The sequence below is a fragment of the Pseudophryne corroboree genome, chromosome 4 (assembly GCF_028390025.1).
Source record: "Pseudophryne corroboree isolate aPseCor3 chromosome 4, aPseCor3.hap2, whole genome shotgun sequence".
Classification (NCBI taxonomy): domain Eukaryota; kingdom Metazoa; phylum Chordata; class Amphibia; order Anura; family Myobatrachidae; genus Pseudophryne; species Pseudophryne corroboree.
Genome location: NC_086447.1, coordinates 241,677,412 through 241,696,989, shown reverse-complemented (window position 1 = coordinate 241,696,989; position 19,578 = coordinate 241,677,412). Strand labels below are relative to the sequence as shown.

Here is a 19,578-nt window from a genome sequence, read left to right as displayed (position 1 = left end):
TTGACGCGCGTGCCGAAGACATTTTTTCTACTTGTACCACTGGAAGACAGTGACAGGTGAGTAAGAATGAGAGTGGAGACCTGGCAGTGACTGCGAGATGAGTGAGTGAGGAGATCAGAGGTGACAGTGACAGGTGAGTAAGAATGAGAGTGGAGACCTGACAGTGACTGCGAGATGAGTGAGAGAGTAGATCAGAGGTGACAGTGACAGGTAAGAATGAGAGTGGAGACCTGGCAGTGACTGCGAGATGAGTGAGAGAGTAGATCAGAGGTGACAGTGACAGGTGAGTAAGAATGAGAGTGGAGACCTGACAGTGACTGCGAGATGAGTGAGAGATGAGATCAGAGATGATAGGGACAGGTGAGTAAGAGAATGAGAGTGGAGACCTGACAGTGACTGCAAAATGAGTGAGAGAGGAAATCAGAGGTGACAGGGACAGGTGAGTAAGAATGAGAGTGGAGACCTGACAGTGACTGCGAGATGAGTGAGAGAGGAGATCAGAGGTGACAGTGACAGGTGAGTAAGAATGAGAGTGGAGACCTGACAGTGACTGTGAGATGAGTGAGAGAGGAGATCAGAGGTGACAGTGACAGGTGAGTAAGAATAAGAGTGGAGACCTGACAGTGACTGCGAGATGAGTGAGAGAGGAGATCAGAGGTGACAGTGACAGGTAAGTAAGAGAATGAGAGGTGAGACCTGACAGTGACTGTGAGATTAGTGAGAGAGGAGATCAGAGGTGACAGTGACAGGTGAGTAAGAGAATGAGAGTGGAGACCTGACAGTGACTGTGAGATGAGTGAGAGAGGAGATCAGAGGTGACAGTGACAGGTGAGTAAGAATGAGAGTGGAGACCTGACAGTGACTGCGAGATGAGTGACAGAGGAGATCAGAGGTGACAGTGACAGGTGAGTAAGAGAATGAGAGGGGAGACCTGACAGTGACTGTGAGATGAGTGAGAGAGGAGATCAGAGGTGACAGTGACAGGTGAGTAAGAATGAGAGTGGAGACCTGGCAGTGACTGCGAGATGTGTGAGAGAGGAGATCAGAGGTGACAGTGACAGGTGAGTAATAATGAGAGTGAAGACCTGACAGTGACTGCGAGATGAGTGAAAGAGGAGATCAGAGGTGACAGTGACAGGTGAGAAGAGACTGAGAGTTGAGACCTGGCAGTGACTGTGAGATGAGTGACAGATGAGATAAAAATCAGGGTTAAACTGAATTCAGTATAATAGGGATTTGGTTCTTCTTTACTTTAAGCACTATAGTTGGACACATATAAAACTCTCAATAGTTTTATAAATCATATAACAATGGCTGTGATATGAGGGTTTTTTTTTTAAATAAATACAAACCATTAAATAAAAACTAGACTAGAAATTGTAGTAATCTATGACATCAAGTCACATGCAGAAAAAGCTCCCACATCACATACAGTAGTATAATATGTAAAGTGACATGGAGCAATCTGGGTCAGATATATGGTGGCCAATCCCGGGATCGGGATAGGCGGGATCCTGGGATTTAGGCCCAAAAATAGCCGGGATTCAATCCCGGGATTGGAAGCTCCAATCCCGGGGATTGAGGGATCAGCGTTGAGCGTCCACAGGACGCTCAGACGCTGCCCGGCTTCCTCCTTCCGGGTCCCCAGCGCAGCGTGAGAGGTCACGCTGCGCTGTCAGAAGCTGTCAGCAGCGATGAAAGGATGATCCCCTCCCGCCCGCCCTCGGTATATGGTAAGTTATATGTGCGGGGTGGGGTGGGGCGAGGGGGCGGCCACCTATCTAAAAGCCAATCCCGGGTATCCCGGGAATCCCGGGATTGGCCATTTTTCAATCCCGATCCCCGGGATTGAAAAAATGGCCCGGGATTGGCTTCCCTAGTCAGATAGCGGCTGATACTTGCACTGCTTCACCCTCCACCTAATCTTCTGATGGAGACATTTACTGGAAAACTACATTATGCCTCTGGGGTAAGACACCAATCCAGCTATTTCTTTGATTTTATTCAAAAAAAATGTATGTAGGTTCTATAGGGACATCAAAGAAATAAATCTTAACCTAAGAAGCACAGAGAGCATGCTTATCTCTTAGAAAACGGTCATAGAAGCGAATGTGGATGCTATATGCAGTACTGAATATACAAAATTACTGTACAGCAGCAAACATGCCATAAATATGTAATATCTCCATCTATTCTTCATGCTGTTTTATCCAGATCCATTCTAAACTCATCATAGCATAATCAAAAACTAATTTGCATGTATTGAATATCAAATTTCATCCAATTGGAAGCAGACAGAAACACTCTTTTTTGCCACGATCAATAATATAGTGTATGGTCAACCTACTGTATAGAACACATAACAGCTATACGGTACAGCAGGCCTCAACAAATACCGGTTGTCAAGTCACCATGGAGATTAATATTTTTGTCGTGGTGACCAGATTTTACTACACTGGGAAATCCAGAAGTTAGAGTACTCTCTATCACTGAGGCTGCTTCGGATTCATATCGGGTGTGGTATGGTATGCCGGCGGCTGGGCTCCCGGCGACCAGCATACCGGCGCCGGAAGCCTGACAGCTGGCTTACCGATAGCGTGGTGAGCGCATATGATCCCCTTGCGGGCTCGCTGTGCTCGCCCCTCTGCAGGAACGGTGACACGCTACGCGCACCATGCTATCTATTCTTCAGGGGGGTCGTGGACCCGCACAAGGGAGAAAACTGTCGGTATGCCAGCTGTCGGGATTCCGGCGCCGGTATGCTGTGCGCCGGGATCCCGACAGTCGGCAACCTGAAGACCAACCTTCATATCAGCTAGGATCGCAGCAGACCTGTATGCAGTGTATTCATGTCATTAACTGTGGACAGGATGTACAACCATATCCAAAATTACCCTCCTCCTTCCAAATTGCAGTTAATGGTGTCATGGTGATCAATAACACAATACAACTTTTAGATAATGTAGTGTGATGGGAAAAGAAGGGTATTTTCATACTGATGTGTCGTGTATAGACTGCAGCGATCTCATACACGCATGATACAATATGCTGGGTGGTACACAATATAAAACTATATCCTATGGACATCTTAACAATTTTGTTTTTCTTTAGCACCCTACATTAAAGCCACTGTGCAGTTAAAACATGACTTTGACGATCATTTTCAATGTATTTGACTGGCCAAAAAAAAGAACACTGACCATGGTGAACGTTATAATACCACCTTTAACATATACATTTTTAAGCTGGCACCTAGATTTTACAGAAATCAGCACCCCTAATGGCTTTTCAAGCATTCCTTGCCCCTGGGCTAGTCATTATAATGCTGAACCTCCATTACAAACCATTTGAAGATAACACCCAAATAAATCACCAGATTGGCGGAGTGACTGCCCTGACCCCAAAAGCTGTTTTAGCAATCTCCCACTTTATTCGTCCCCCAAGACCCACAGTGGTGCTATTGAAAGCCTCCTACTTCCTCCCATTTGCCACACTTATGACAGTACAGACTTACTTTAGAATTAGGCTCGCTACCTTTAGAAACATCCTCATGCAACCTGAAACATCTAAAACCACTATACTGTATAAAGATTTCTCTCAATCTTATGGATTCCATTTTCTCATGACAAGTCCATATATGGTACTGAAGTTGATTAAAACTGTTAATACTCATCACTCTATTCTTTTACTGCTTCCTCTCCCTCATTTCGTTTTCATTCTGTGTCCTCTCTCTATATCCCTCCTGTTATTTCACTAAAGAGTTTATTAAAATGATTTAAAAAAAAACTAATATCACAAAATCTGTAGCTCGGGTCATGTCCAGGGGGTGGTCTTCAGTTTGCCGGCTGTCGGGATCCCGGCGCACAGTATACCTGCGCCGGAATCCCGACACCCGGCATACCGACACCTTCTCTCCCTCTTGGGGGTCCACGATCCCCCTGGAGGGAGAATAGATAGCGCCAATGTGCCCGCAGCGTGGTGAGCACAGCGAGCCCACAAGGTGCTCATTTGCGCTCGCCACACTGTCGGTATGCTGGCAGTCGGGATTCTGGCGCCGGTATGCTGTGCGCCGGCATACCATACTACACCCTGTCCAGGTATTGATAAAATACAGTATAATGCAAACACTTATATTTTTCAGTGCAACTTACTTATAAAATGTGAGTGCAGCAGTTATATTAATGTAAATAATATAGTGCACTGTATTTAATGCAGATAAATACACATTGTTCAGCCTGGGTGCTTAAGCATCAAGTCTGGTGTACACATGGCTTTCCATACTGAATTAAAACAAAGTATTATGTTTAGACTACTGGTATTTCAGTGTAGTCTACAGCAGTGGTTCTCAAACTGTGTGCCGTGGCACCAGTAGCGGCTCTTGCCACGGGCAAGCAGGCTTTTTGCCCGGGGCGCCGCAACCCTGAGGGCGCCGCCGTGGCAAGAGCCGCTACTAATTATCCTCCCCCGCTCCCCGGCTCCCGGCTGCAGCGAGCGCCGTGTGCGTCCGCTGCAGCCGGCGTCGCTGACTCACGCTAGAGGACAAAATTGACCCCTAGTGTCACTGCGGCGCTGCTATGAGAGAGACGTCATCACGTCTCTTCCATAGAGAGGAGCCGGCACCCGGAGACAGCGGCAGTGGTCCGGAAGCAGGAGCGAGGCAGGTAAGTATTGTGATTTTTCTTTTAGGGTTTCAAAGCAGCGCTACTACAGGGGGCACATACTGGGGGCACTACTACTGGGGGCACAGCTACAAGGGGCACTACTACTTGGGGCACATACAGGGGGCACAGCTACAAGGGGCATTACTACTGGGGGCACATACAGGGGCACAGCTACAAGGGGCACTACTACTGGGGGCACATACAGGGGGCACAGCTACAAGGGGCACATCTACAGGGGGCACATACTGGGGCACTGCTAAAGAGGGAACAGCTACTGGGGGCAAATCAACTGGGGGCACAGCTACAGGGGGCACTACTACAGGGGACACTGCTACAAGGGGCACAACTACTAGGGGCACTGCTACAGGGGGCAAATTAGCTGGGGGCACAGCTGCTGGGGGCACAACTACTGGGGCACAACTACTGGGGGGCAAATCTACAGGGGGGCAAAATTACTAGGGGCACAACTACAGGGGGCACATACTGAGGGCACTGCTACAGGGGGAACAGCTACAGGGGGCAAATCTACTCGGGGCAAATCAACTGGGGGGCACGACTACTTGGGGCAAATCTGGTGGCACAACTACTGGGGGCATAATTGTGGCCACGACCCTCCCCTATGAAGCCATGCCCCTGTTTTGCCGCTGGGGGGGGTGCCAGTGGAAACTTTCGCACTGGGCGCCACAATGTGCAGAACCGGACCTGCGTGGCACCCTGTAATGCCTCAGGGCACTTGCAGGTGTGCCTTGGATTGGTGTTCCAGGACAAATTCAAATTATTTATGGTCAAAGTAATAGGCAAAACCAGTGCTGGAGGCTGACAATCATAAACTATGTGGACAAACAGAAGCAAATCGTGTCCGTCACCATGCAACTGAACCTAAGGATGACATATGAACACAATTTATTTAATTTATTACATTTCTTTCTAAATTTCTCAATAAGAAACTTTTGGGTCTGGTGTGCCATGAAAATAATTCTGATACTCTAGGGTGCTGTGATTCAAAAACGTTTGGGATCCACTGGTCTACAGTAATCATTCAAGTAGGGAACTTTTATTTTACTGCCCTTGTTACTTTCTTACCTGAGGTTGTAATCGCATTTCATTTATCACACAGGGGTATAATTCATTAATATGATGTAATGGACACAATATAACAACAAGCAATCAGATGTCTGCATATATTTTATAAACTTCGCTTGACAAGTGACAGCTGTAGTCCTATTGGATGATATGTGCTATATTATTATTAACAGCCTCTTATATATCGCAGCATATTCCGTTGTGTTGTACAATCTCTATAGAATATTTGCATATTGAAGTAACTAAGCCCAGATACCAAGTCATGGATAGTATGTAATGTCTGCATTGCATACTTTACCTGTAACTTGTATATTAATTCAAATGCACAACCTTCAGAAAGGATACTTGTGATCAAAGCCATACCATATCCTGAACAGATGGGCACTCTCTGCCTTTGTAGAACTTTCATTCTGATTTTCCATCCTCTGCAGAAACAACAATAAATAATGGAACAGGTCAGTGATTGCAGTTATTGCAATGCTTGATACTTGCTTTTCAAATCCTACATTAATACAGCTTTCGGATTCACTTTGCCAGCTGTCTTCAGCAAGGTAATGTATGTGCCGATTACATGCTTTTACAGCAGAGAATAACTACAAACTGGAAAACACTCGTAAGCCTGAAATAAACATGAACTCAAAGGACTGCTTCACTCCCACTTACTGCACTTAAATATTGCAGTTTTACATTGATCTTACCTAAAAAATGTAATTAATCATATTTAAATAAAAAATTGAACAAAGGAATAGGTTATTAATTAAGGGGGGAACTCAATTGAAGTTGGAAACTGCCATCTTGTCGGAACGACTGCAGTTTCCGACTTTTTTAGTTCGGAATGGGTTCCGACCTATTCAATGCTGGCTACGTTTTTACGACCTAAGCCACCGATCCACGTTTTTTGTCGGAAACGCGGCCAAATCCGACAGGTTTTTGCCCCGGTTCCGACAATGTCAATCCAACTTTAAAAAAAGTTGGATTCGCATTGTCGAGAAATCAGATGTCGGATCCTTTCCGTCGGAAAGGATCAGACATCTATTGAATACCCCCCTAAGCCCACATTGTTGCAACTGAAAAAGAAAATGAACTATCGCTGTTCACAGGGAGACATAGGTAATCTCAGGAGGGGTTGTGATTTAGCGTAAATATAATCTAAAGCAGGGCCGGTGGTAGGATGTTCGGCGCCCCCCTGCAAACTATAAATTTGCACCCTCCCATATCCCACAAAGGGTCAGCGCCCGGGAAGGGGCATGGCCACACAATAGAACCCCCATTTAAAATTACGCCACACAGTACCACAATCTTATTCAACTTATACATAATGCCCCACCCGTAGTAGTAGTATCCTTATATGTAATGCACCCAAGTAGTAGTAGCGTCCTTATACATAATGCACCCACAGTAGTAGTAGTGTCCTAATACATAATGCACCCACAGTAGTAGTAGTATCCCTATACATAATGCACCCACAGTAGTAGTAACATCCTTATACATAGTGCACCCCCAGTAGTAGTAGCGTCCTTATACATAATGCACCCACAGTAGTAGTAGCGTCCTTATACATAATGCACCCACAGTAGTAGTAGCGTCCTTATACATAATGCACCCACAGTAGTAGTAACATCCTTATACATAGTGCACCCCTAGTAGTAGTAACATCCTTATACATAGTGCACCCCCAGTAGTAGTAGCATTCTTATACATAATGCAACCACAGTAGTAGTAACATCCTTATACATAATGCACCCACAGTAATAGTAGCATTCTTATACATAATGCACCCACAGTAGTAGTAGCGTCCTTATACATAATGCACCCACAGTAGTAGTAGCGTCCTTATACATAATGCACCCACAGTAGTAGTAGCATCCTTATACATAGTGCACCCCCAGTAGTAGTAGCGTCCTTATACATAATGCACCCACAGTAGTAGTAGCGTCCTTATACATAATGCACCCACAGTAGTAGTAGCGTCCTTATACATAATGCACCCACAGTAGTAGTAACATCCTTATACATAGTGCACCCCTAGTAGTAGTAACATCCTTATACATAGTGCACCCCCAGTAGTAGTAGCATTCTTATACATAATGCAACCACAGTAGTAGTAACATCCTTATACATAATGCACCCACAGTAATAGTAGCATTCTTATACATAATGCACCCACAGTAGTAGTAGCGTCCTTATACATAATGCACCCACAGTAGTAGTAGCGTCCTTATACATAATGCACCCACAGTAGTAGTAGCATTCTTATACATAATGCACCCACAGTAGTAGTAGCATTCTTATACATAATGCACCCACAGTAGTAGTAGCGTCCTTATACATAGTGCACCCCCAGTAGTAGTAGCGTCCATATACATAATGCACCCACAGTAGTAGTAGTATCCTTATACATAATGCACCCACAGTAGTAGTAACATCCTTATACATAGTGCACCCCTAGTAGTAGTAACATCCTTATACATAGTGCACCCCCAGTAGTAGTAGCATTCTTATACATAATGCACCCACAGTAGTAGTAACATCCTTATACATAATGCACCCACAGTAATAGTAGCATTCTTATACATAATGCACCCACAGTAGTAGTAGCGTCCTTATACATAATGCACCCACAGTAGTAGTAGCGTCCTTATACATAATGCACCCACAGTAGTAGTAGCATCCTTATACATAATGCACCCACAGTAGTAGTAGCATTCTTATACATAATGCACCCACAGTAGTAGTAGCGTCCTTATACATAGTGCACCCCCAGTAGTAGTAGCGTCCTTATACATAATGCACCCACAGTAGTAGTAGTATCCTTATACATAATGCACCCACAGTAGTAGTAACATCCTTATACATAGTGCACCCCTAGTAGTAGTAACATCCTTATACATAGTGCACCCCCAGTAGTAGTAGCATTCTTATACATAATGCACCCACAGTAGTAGTAACATCCTTATACATAATGCACCCACAGTAATAGTAGCATTCTTATACATAATGCACCCACAGTAGTAGTAGCGTCCTTATACATACTGCACCCACAGTAGTAGTAGCGTCCTTATACATAATGCACCCACAGTAGTAGTAGCATCCTTATACATAATGCACCCACAGTAGTAGTAGCATTCTTATACATAATGCACCCACAGTAGTAGTAGCGTCCTTATACATAGTGCACCCCCAGTAGTAGTAGCGTCCTTATACATAATGCACCCACAGTAGTAGTAGTATCCTTATACATAATGCACCCACAGTAGTAGTAACATCCTTATACATAGTGCACCCCTAGTAGTAGTAACATCCTTATACATAGTGCACCCCCAGTAGTAGTAGCATTCTTATACATAATGCACCCACAGTAGTAGTAACATCCTTATACATAATGCACCCACAGTAATAGTAGCATTCTTATACATAATGCACCCACAGTAGTAGTAGCGTCCTTATACATAATGCACCCACAGTAGTAGTAGCGTCCTTATACATAATGCACCCACAGTAGTAGTAGCACCCTTATACATAATGCACCCACAGTAGTAGTAGCATTCTTATACATAATGCACCCACAGTAGTAGTAGCGTCCTTATACATAGTGCACCCCCAGTAGTAGTAGCGTCCTTATACATAATGCACCCACAGTAGTAGTAGTATCCTTATACATAATGCACCCACAGTAGTAGTAACATCCTTATACATAGTGCACCCCTAGTAGTAGTAACATCCTTATACATAGTGCACCCCCAGTAGTAGTAGCATTCTTATACATAATGCACCCACAGTAGTAGTAACATCCTTATACATAATGCACCCACAGTAATAGTAGCATTCTTATACATAATGCACCCACAGTAGTAGTAGCGTCCTTATACATAATGCACCCACAGTAGTAGTAGCGTCCTTATACATAATGCACCCACAGTAGTAGTAGCATCCTTATACATAATGCACCCACAGTAGTAGTAGCATTCTTATACATAATGCACCCACAGTAGTAGTAGCGTCCTTATACATAGTGCACCCCCAGTAGTAGTAGCGTCCTTATACATAATGCACCCACAGTAGTAGTAGTATCCTTATACATTATACATAATACACCCACAGTAGTAGTAACATCCTTATACATAGTGCACCCCTAGTAGTATTAACATCCTTATACATAGTGCACCCCCAGTAGTAGTAGCATTCTTATACATAATGCACCCACAGTAGTAGTAACATCCTTATACATAATGCACCCACAGTAATAGTAGCATTCTTATACATAATGCACCCACAGTAGTAGTAGCGTCCTTATACATAATGCACCCACAGTAGTAGTAGCGTCCTTATACATAGTGCACCCCTAGTAGTAGTAACATCCTTATACATAGTGCACCCCCAGTAGTAGTAGCATTCTTATACATAATGCACCCACAGTAGTAGTAACATCCTTATACATAATGCACCCACAGTAATAGTAGCATTCTTATACATAATGCACCCACAGTAGTAGTAGCGTCCTTATACATAATGCACCCACAGTAGTAGTAGCGTCCTTATACATAATGCACCCACAGTAGTAGTAGCATCCTTATACATAATGCACCCACTGTAGTAGTAGCATTCTTATACATAATGCACCCACAGTAGTAGTAGCGTCCTTATACATAATGCACCCACAGTAGTAGTAGCGTCCTTATACATAGTGCACCCCCAGTAGTAGAAGCGTCCTTATACGTAATGCCCTCCCAGTAGTGGTAGCATCCTTATACGTAGTGCACCCCCAGTAGTAGACACGTCCTTATACATAATGCCCCCCTAGTAGTAGTGTCCTTATACGTAATGCCCCCCCAGTAGTAGTAGCGTCCTTACATGTAATGCCCCCCCAGTAGTAGCGTCGGTATACGTAATGCCCCCCCAGTAGTAGTAGCGTCCGTAAATGTAATGCCCCCCCAGTAGTAGTAGCGTTTGTAAATGTAATGCCATCCCAGTAGTAGCGTCGTTATACGTAACGCCCCCACCAGTAGTAGTAGCGTCCGTAAATGTAATGCCCCCAAGTAGTAGTGTCGTTATATGTAATGCCCCCCCAGTAGTAGCATCGTTATACGTAATGCCCCCGCCAGTAGTAGTGTCTTTACATGTAATGCCCCTGCCAGTAGTAGCATCCTTACATGTAATGCCACCGCCAGTAGTAGCATCCTTACATGTAATGCCACCGCCAGTAGTAGCATCCATAATGCGCGCGCACACACACACACACACACACTATACACACAGACATAAATATACACACCCACCATACACACACACACACACACACACACACACACACACACACACATACATACATTTCTCTCTCACCCTCGACTTACCTAAGTCTGGCTGGTTGCCACTGTAATTACTCTCCAGTCTCCCTCTGTACAGCAGCCTGGTCCGTGTAGCTCTGCCCCCTTTCGTCCCATGTAGCTCCGCCCCCTTTTGTCCCATGTAGCTCTGCCCCCTCCTCTGATCCATACACAGCTGTTGTCATACAGGTGAGGGGAGGGAAGGAGGCTTTTCATGCTGCCGGCGCAGCTGCCTGTCATACAGTGACAGGAACAGCAGCTGACAGCAGCAGCAGGGGGGACAGGACAGCGCAGCAGCAGGGAAGGGATGCAGAGCAGGGGGAGCGCCTCTCCGTCCCAGCGCCTCCCTACACTGCATCCCTTCACTGAGCGGGTAACGCTGGGCCTGTCTAAAAGGTTGAGTGGTAAAATGTCCATCCAGTAACAGGACATTGGGGTATATCTACTGAGCAGCATTTTTTCAAAGCTGCAGGCTGTTGACGGTCCTGGCCGTGGGATTTAAAATGGCAATACTATTAACCTGGTTTTGCATTTAATATTATTGCCTTTTTAATTCTCACAACCAGGACCACAGATAATTGTGGTCCAAATCCTGTCAGTCGGGATCCTGACAGTTAGTCGACTGACAGTGGGATCAGCTGGAAAGAATCACAACAGATCCCACCAGTAAGTGGTTAGAGTTAGGCACTAAGGGCACGGTTAGAGTTAGGCTGCAGGGGTGTCCCTAATGACTAAGAGCTTGATTACTCTTTGGTTACCATCTTTAGCGAGCTATTATGTTGCCAGCTAAACTTTACAGTCATTCTTCCCCTCAGGAAGGTCATCCTAAACCAGAGGCCCTAGTAATCTTTGAAATTATGTACCTTATGTACACTCTCTACAATCTTTGTACACCAAATACAGTATAGTTAGTATTGATTGTGCTTTATATAGATCATGCTCATCAAAATATACTAGATATATGTATTGCTCTGTATACTGTTGTTTAGTACAGCTTCAAAATATATAACAAATATCTCTGAGATTCGAACCCACGAGAATGTGCTTATTTTTCTGTTAACATGCTGCTTTAGCCCACCGGACTAGAGGAGACACAGTATTAAAGCTGGGTGTTTTATTTTTGTCCATAGAGCTATTATGTTCTTCATTAAACATTATATAGTTATTCTTTCATACAGGAAAATCATTTTACATTAAATAGATGTCTCAGTATTCTCTAAATTATGTATCTACTGTATATGTCAATCTTTCTACAATTTATGTCAATCGAATATGGTATACTCAATATCAATTATGTCTCGCATAAATTGCGTTTTTTGCAAATAAAATAAATCTGATGCATGCACCGTTTTTTGTACTGTTGTCCAGCCCAGCCTTAAAACAAATAATTAACTAACATATCTGGGACTTGAACCCATGAGATTGTGCTTCTCTACTTACTCTTACTAGCATGTAGTCTTAAACCACTAAGTTGGACAAGACACAGTACCAAAACTGGGTGTGTATATATATATATATATATATATATATATATACACCATAGGTGGCCGGCACTCGGAGAGCCTCCGTGGGCTTTCTGGCTCAGGTGCCATCCTTTGAGGTTTCCACCTCCATGCATAAACCCAGTGAGGAAGGAGGCACTCAGAGACTTCCAGATGCAAAAAAACTTTTTAGTGGACACACTGCAAAATTACAACATGATCAACGTTTCGGGGCTACGGGCCCCGAAACGTTGATCATGTTGTAATTTTGCAGTGTGTCCACTAAAAAGTTTTTTTGCATCTGGAAGTCTCTGAGTGCCTCCTTCCTCACTGGGTTTATATATATATATATATATATATGTATGTATATATATATATATATATATATATATATATATTTATTGATTTTGTGGCAGAGACAGCATTTTTCCATGTGAAAGTAATGTGGAGGATCCAGTCCAGGTTTTGGAGGCAGTAGCAGAATCCCAGATGTGTGATCAGCAGCACCTGGGATTTCCTGATATAAGGGTTTCCAGGGCAGAGTCACCTTGCTCTTGACAGTGGAATAGCTACCCAAGTGATAGGCCGGGTTGTCTGGGTTAGACTAGGGACCACTGGAGCCTCTCAAGAGTCTGCAACGCTGAGAGTGCCTGTATGCTACTGCCTGTAATACCAATTGCATATGGATTTAACTTGCTATGTGGTGACCTGCTGTTCAAGATAAACACCGAAAGTGTTCATCTGAGTCCCCGTGTTGGTGATCCTTGTCACAAGATATATATATATATATATATATATATATATATTTGACAAGAATTACTCTCCCACTGCGCTATTTCAAATAAAACACTAAAATTAATTAATTATATGGCTGCCTGTATCCTCTAAGTTCCCTGTTAGGAGGAACTAAATGTGTGAAAATATGAAATGAAATAGAGGAGATGGCGCCAAGGGAGTTATATCAACGCCCTACCTAAAAACGGACCCTCACAGTACTCTCCGGATAAATTACGTCAGATAACAAATACTAACATAAAAATTTATTAAAACAACATATAAACCCGACACAAATGTTCATAAGTATACAGAGTTGATACATTTACATTTCTCGCACAATTTGAACAATCAGTTTGTAGTGATGAGGAAAAAGCGTAGATATATCACTACGATTTCCTCCTTCTCCTTATTGTAGATTCGGAGGTAACATCAGATAATAGATAGATAAATAACCCAACGCGTTTCGTCTTGTTCCAAGACTTCATCAGGGGTAAAATCTCTTCATTTCAGAACATATTGTCAGCACATAAAAGGTCATTCAAAGATGTATGAACAACGTTTCAATATTTCAATGGGACTTGATTGATACAGCGAGGACCATACCTCATATATCATCAGCTTGAGTCTGACATTCAGATATTCGAATATGGGGAAGATTCATATGTGTATAGAATCTAACTGGTTCGCAAGCATAAGGAACCTCGTCGGTCAGCAGCTTACAGAGACAGATACATACAGAGACTTGGCTGTCAGCACTGCACCACTGGAGGGTCTACCACGTGTTCTAAATTGGTTAGACATTATACCCATTTGAATTGCCTTCACTCCTGAGTCTCTGAGTGTCAGGTTCAAGCTGCTGACCGACGAGGTTCCTTATGCTTGCGAACCAGTTAGATTCTATACACATATGAATCTTCCCCATATTCGAATATCTGAATGTCAGACTCAAGCTGATGATATATGAGGTATGGTCCTCGCTGTATCAATCAAGTCCCATTGAAATATTGAAACGTTGTTCATACATCTTTGAATGACCTTTTATGTGCTGACAATATGTTCTGAAATGAAGAGATTTTACCCCTGATGAAGTCTTGGAACAAGACGAAACGCGTTGGGTTATTTATCTATCTATTATCTGATGTTACCTCCGAATCTACAATAAGGAGAAGGAGGAAATCGTAGTGATATATCTACGCTTTTTCCTCATCACTACAAACTGATTGTTCAAATTGTGCGAGAAATGTAAATGTATCAACTCTGTATACTTATGAACATTTGTGTCGGGTTTATATGTTGTTTTAATAAATTTTTATGTTAGTATTTGTTATCTGACGTAATTTATCCGGAGAGTACTGTGAGGGTCCGTTTTTAGGTAGGGCGTTGATATAACTCCCTTGGCGCCATCTCCTCTATTTCATTTCATATATATATATTTGTACACTGTTTTCCTTTATATCCAATTTTATACTACCATGTTTTCAACATTTATGAGTTATTATTTAAATATGAACTTTAAACTGTGAATCAACACTTGGTTCAGTGGATGCACACATGTAATCTGTGCTGCTAATTAGCCTCACCTGATATCTAATTGTCACTTTGACCTCATTGGAGGATTCAAGTTTAAATATCTGACACCCTGGACATTTCAAATAACCTTCTGAGGAAACCACTCTTCTATAACAGCGGAGAAATGCGTCAAGGACTTCTGGGTGATATAAGGACGCTACAATTTTAAAACTGTGTATTGTTCATCACAGTTAAAGTTTCCATCACAAATTCAACTGCATGGCTCATGGATAATACAAAGAGCTGCGCCCTCCCTCTGCACCTACACCGCGGACTCCCGTTCAGCGCTGGTGACCTTTTACCAACAAGAGTGTGTGCTCCATTGCTGGATACTGACCGCTACCACACACGCTGGCTCCCACCACAACGGAGAGCTGTATACATCAATGAGCAGTGAGAATACCTTCATCTGGTGAGAGGTAGTAGCATAACGCAGGACTCTCTCTGCTGAGCTACTGTTATACCAATTCTTGCGGAATACTACACTGTGAATATAATTATTAGCTGGCCAGCTGGAATTGAACTTTACTTCTAATGAACTTATACCCTACCTAATTAGCGGGACTGCACTCAATATCCCCCTTTTAACCAATATATATTTTATATTCCGGTTATTATGAGAATCTTTCCAAGTTTTAATACGCATAATTAAATGTGAAATCTACTTTTATTATTTTTGCTCTCTTTTCTTTGGTGTTTTAGTAACTTAATTGATAACTGCAGATTATTTAATGGGAGCTGCACACTAATTGTCCATAAGGTGTCTTTTACCTTTTTAATTAGTTTTCTCTTATATGAATACATTTTAAATTGTTTGCGCCCGAATAGTAATACTAAATACAGTTAGGGATACTATTTTCTTCCGAGTTTACAGTTAGGCTGTGGGAGGGGGCAGTTAGGGTTAGGCTGTGGGAGGGGGCAGTTAGGCTGTGGGAGGGGCCAGATAGGGTTAAGCTGCGGGAGGCAGGGCCGACTCCAGACACGTTCCAATAGAGTGGCCGAACAGGGCGCCACACTTTATGGGCGCCGCTAGCTCTGGCCGCCATATTGGAGCCTGGAGCCGTCTCTACAGCAGTGACCGCCTACTAGCAGAGGTGTGCTGTGCACTGCATCACATCCCACAGCCCAAACCCCCTCCCCGCTAACCGGTGCTGGCCTGTAAGCCAAACAGAGCTCGCGGACCGGCAGCTGAGGCTCCTGATTGGCTCGCAGACCGGCACCTAGTTGGAGTTAAACACCGCAGCGGTTGCCGGAGACTGAGGGGCAGGAGAGGCGCACGCTGTGCTCTCCTCCCCGCCCTCAGCTTAAGAGCAGCAGCAGCCTCCCCGCTCTTCAGCACAAGAGACGCGTGGTGAGCAGCGGGGCAGAGGGCGGACGGACGAACATATCTGGCACTGGGGACATATCTGGCTCTGGGGGCATATCTGGCACTGAGGACATATCTGGCACTGGGGGCATATCTGGCACTGTGTAGGGACATGTGTGTCTGGCATTGTGGCACTGGGGACATATCTGGCACTGGGGCATATCTGGCACTGAGAACATATCTGGCACTGTGTTAGGACATTTGTATCTGACATTGGGGGAATATCTGGCACTGTGTGAGGACATGTGTATCTGGCACTGGGGGCATATCTGGCACTGGGGACATATCTGGCACTGTGTGAGGACATGTGTATCTGACATTGGGGGAATATCTGGCACTGTGTGAGGACATATGTATCTGGCACTGGGGGCATATATGGCACTGGGGGCATATCTGGCACTGTGTAGGGACATGTGTATCTGGCACTGGGGACATATCTGGCACTGTGTGAGGACATGTGTATCTGGCACTGGGGGCATATCTGGCACTGTGTAGGGACATGTGTATCTGGCACTGGGGACATATCTGGCACTGTGTGAGGACATGTGTATCTGGCATTGGGGGCATATCTGGCACTGTGTAGGGACATATGTATCTGGCACTGGGGACATATCTGGCAGTGTGGGGAATGTGTATCTGGCACTGGGGGCATATATGTATCTGGCACTGTGGGGACATGTGTATCTGGCACTGGGGGCATATCTGGCACTATGGGGACATGTGTATCTGGCACTGGGGGCATATCTGGCACTGTGTGGGGCATATATGCATCTGGCACTGGGGGAATATCTGGCACTGTGTGGGGCATATATGTATCTGGCACTGTAGGGCATATATGTATCTGGCACTGTGGGGACATGTTTATCTGGGGGGCATATCATGTGTACCTGACACTGCTGGGGGTATATCATGTGTATCTGGCACTGCTGGGGGCCATCTCATGTGTATCTGGCACTACTGGGGGCCATCTCATGTGTATCTGGCACTGCTGGGGGGCATATCATGTGTATCTGGTACTGCTGGGGGCATGTCATGTGTATTTGGCACTGCTGGGGGCATATCATGTGTATCTGGCACTGCTGGGGGGCATATCATGTGTATCTGGCACTGCAGGGGAGCAAATCATGTCTATGTAGTACTGCTTGGGGGCACATCATGTGTTTCTGGCACTGCTGGGGGGCACATCATGTGTATCTGGCACTGCTGGGGGGCATATCATGTATTTGGCACTACTGTGGGGCATGTCATCTGGCACTGCACTACTGGGGTCATTATGTGTATCTGACACTATACTGGAGACATTATGTGTAAGGAACACTACTGTGGCTGTTATGTGTAAGGCTGCTAAGTGTGTGTGTGTGTGTGTGTGTGTGTGTGTGTGTGTGTGTGTGTGTGTGTGTGTGTGTGTGTGTGTAGAGGGTGTGTGAAAATATATTTATTTATAGTTTGATAATATGAAATTGCGAGGCCACACCCACTGTTCCTGGAGCGCGCGCCTTTGACGCGCACATGGGGGTGAGGGGGGGTGCTTCGAAATTTTCTCGCTCAGGGTGCTAGTAGGCCTGTAGACGGCCCTGGCGGGAAAGGGGCAGTTAGGGTTAGGCTGGGGGAGGTTAGGGTTAGATGTTCATACACAGCCAATTTTATTTGTTATCAGATATTAACACAGAGTATATTTATCAAGTTGCAGCGATTTAAAAGATTTTCTGCTTACTCACTAACCCTGGCTCTGTCTGGCCCTGCATCCTATTTCCACTGCTCCACTTTCCCACTTTGATTCTTTTTCAGGCCATAGTTATCCCCTCTGACTGTTACTCTTCCCGTCAGTCACCGTGACAGCCACTCGCCCACCCCTGCTTCACTCTTTCCCAACCTCTCCTCCCAGCTAATAGCTTAGTATACAGATAGGGACCAGCCCTATTTTCAGCTGACAAAGTAGTTACAGTATCTTCATTTCACAAATAAATTCTTTGTGCAATGTGACACATGCTCTGCTCATGTTTTTTTCTAGAAAAATGGAAATAAATAAATCGTACCTATAAATACAGTATTTTTTTCCTTTAAAGGACTGGATGTAAATATTAGTAGTGCACTTGGAATGAGAACAGGCTCACACTGCATGATGTTCATAATGGGTTCAAGTAAGGTCAGTATTTCTTCTTAAGGTAAGATGCGTCTTTATCATGGGAATGGCTCACTCCCTTACAGTTAAGGAGCTTTATGAAAATATTTATTTGTGTAATCTTTTTGTCCTGATTGTTGTAGATGCTCGGCACGCCACCAGTCTACTCCTGTTTCTCATCCTATATACAGTATAAGACGATTGGCAGATACACTGAGGTTGGATCACAATATGTGTGACATGGATATGATGCAGAACTTGTCCTCTGAGAAAAGGGGGTGGGTGTGGGGGGAGGGGGGGGGGGGGGAGAACACTTGCATACCCTGCACCCATTTCTTAAATACCTCTCCAGAGTCCTGTGTTGGAGGCAGCTGCATTTCACAAATCACTGGAGTGGCAATTTTCCCAGTGTTTTGCGCATACACAGTAGGAAAATCGCTGGGAAAATGGCTGACATCGCAGGCCAGTGGCGGATCCAGGGGGGGGGGGCACTCGGGCCCGTGCCCCTCCTGTCATTTGTGGCCCCATCCGTCCCCCCACGGTTGTGTCACTGAGACACGCTGCCGCTCAGTCCGGCGGCAGCGTGTCTCAGCTGTCAGGAGGAGAGCGCGGCTATCTGGCGGCGTGTTGCGGACTTCAAACCAGCCGCCGGTTTGTGAGCCAATCAGAGCTCGCGGACCGGCAGCCAATCAGGAGCAGCCGGTCCGCGAGCTCTGATTGGCTCACGAACTGGCGGCTAGTTTGAAGTCCTACACGCCGCCAGACATAGCCGCGCTCTCCTCCTGACACCCTCAGAGCCAGCCGGGCAGAGAAGCAGCAGCAGCAGCGGTAAGCAGCTGCAGAACTGCTGTGGGGGCATTTGTATACCTGCTGTGGGGGCATTTGTATACCTGGCACTGTGAGGGCAATTGTATACCTGGCACTGTGGGGGCAATTGTTTACCTGGCACTGTGAGGGCAATTGTTTACCTGGCACTGTGGGGGCATTTGTATACCTGACACTGTGGGGGCATTTTTGGATCTGGCACTGTAGGGGCATTTTTGGATCTGGCACTGTGGGGGCATTTTTGGATCTGGCACTGTGGGGGCATTTGTGGATCTGGCACTGTGGGGGCATTTGTGGATCTGGCACTGTGGGGGCATTTGTGGATCTGGCACTGTGGGGGCATTTGTGGATCTGGCACTGTGGGGGCAAT

At 44.9% G+C, this 19,578-nt stretch overlaps 1 protein-coding gene across 1 annotated transcript in view; it reads right to left on the bottom strand.

Annotated features, from left to right (window-relative positions):
* SLC9A9 (solute carrier family 9 member A9) overlaps nucleotides 1-19,578 on the bottom strand; it is a 1,718,538-nt gene that overhangs the window by 337,691 nt on the left and 1,361,269 nt on the right. Inside the window, 1 exon segment of the mRNA XM_063915975.1 lies at nucleotides 6,090-6,169. Within this exon segment, the coding sequence (XP_063772045.1) occupies nucleotides 6,090-6,169 (80 nt within the window).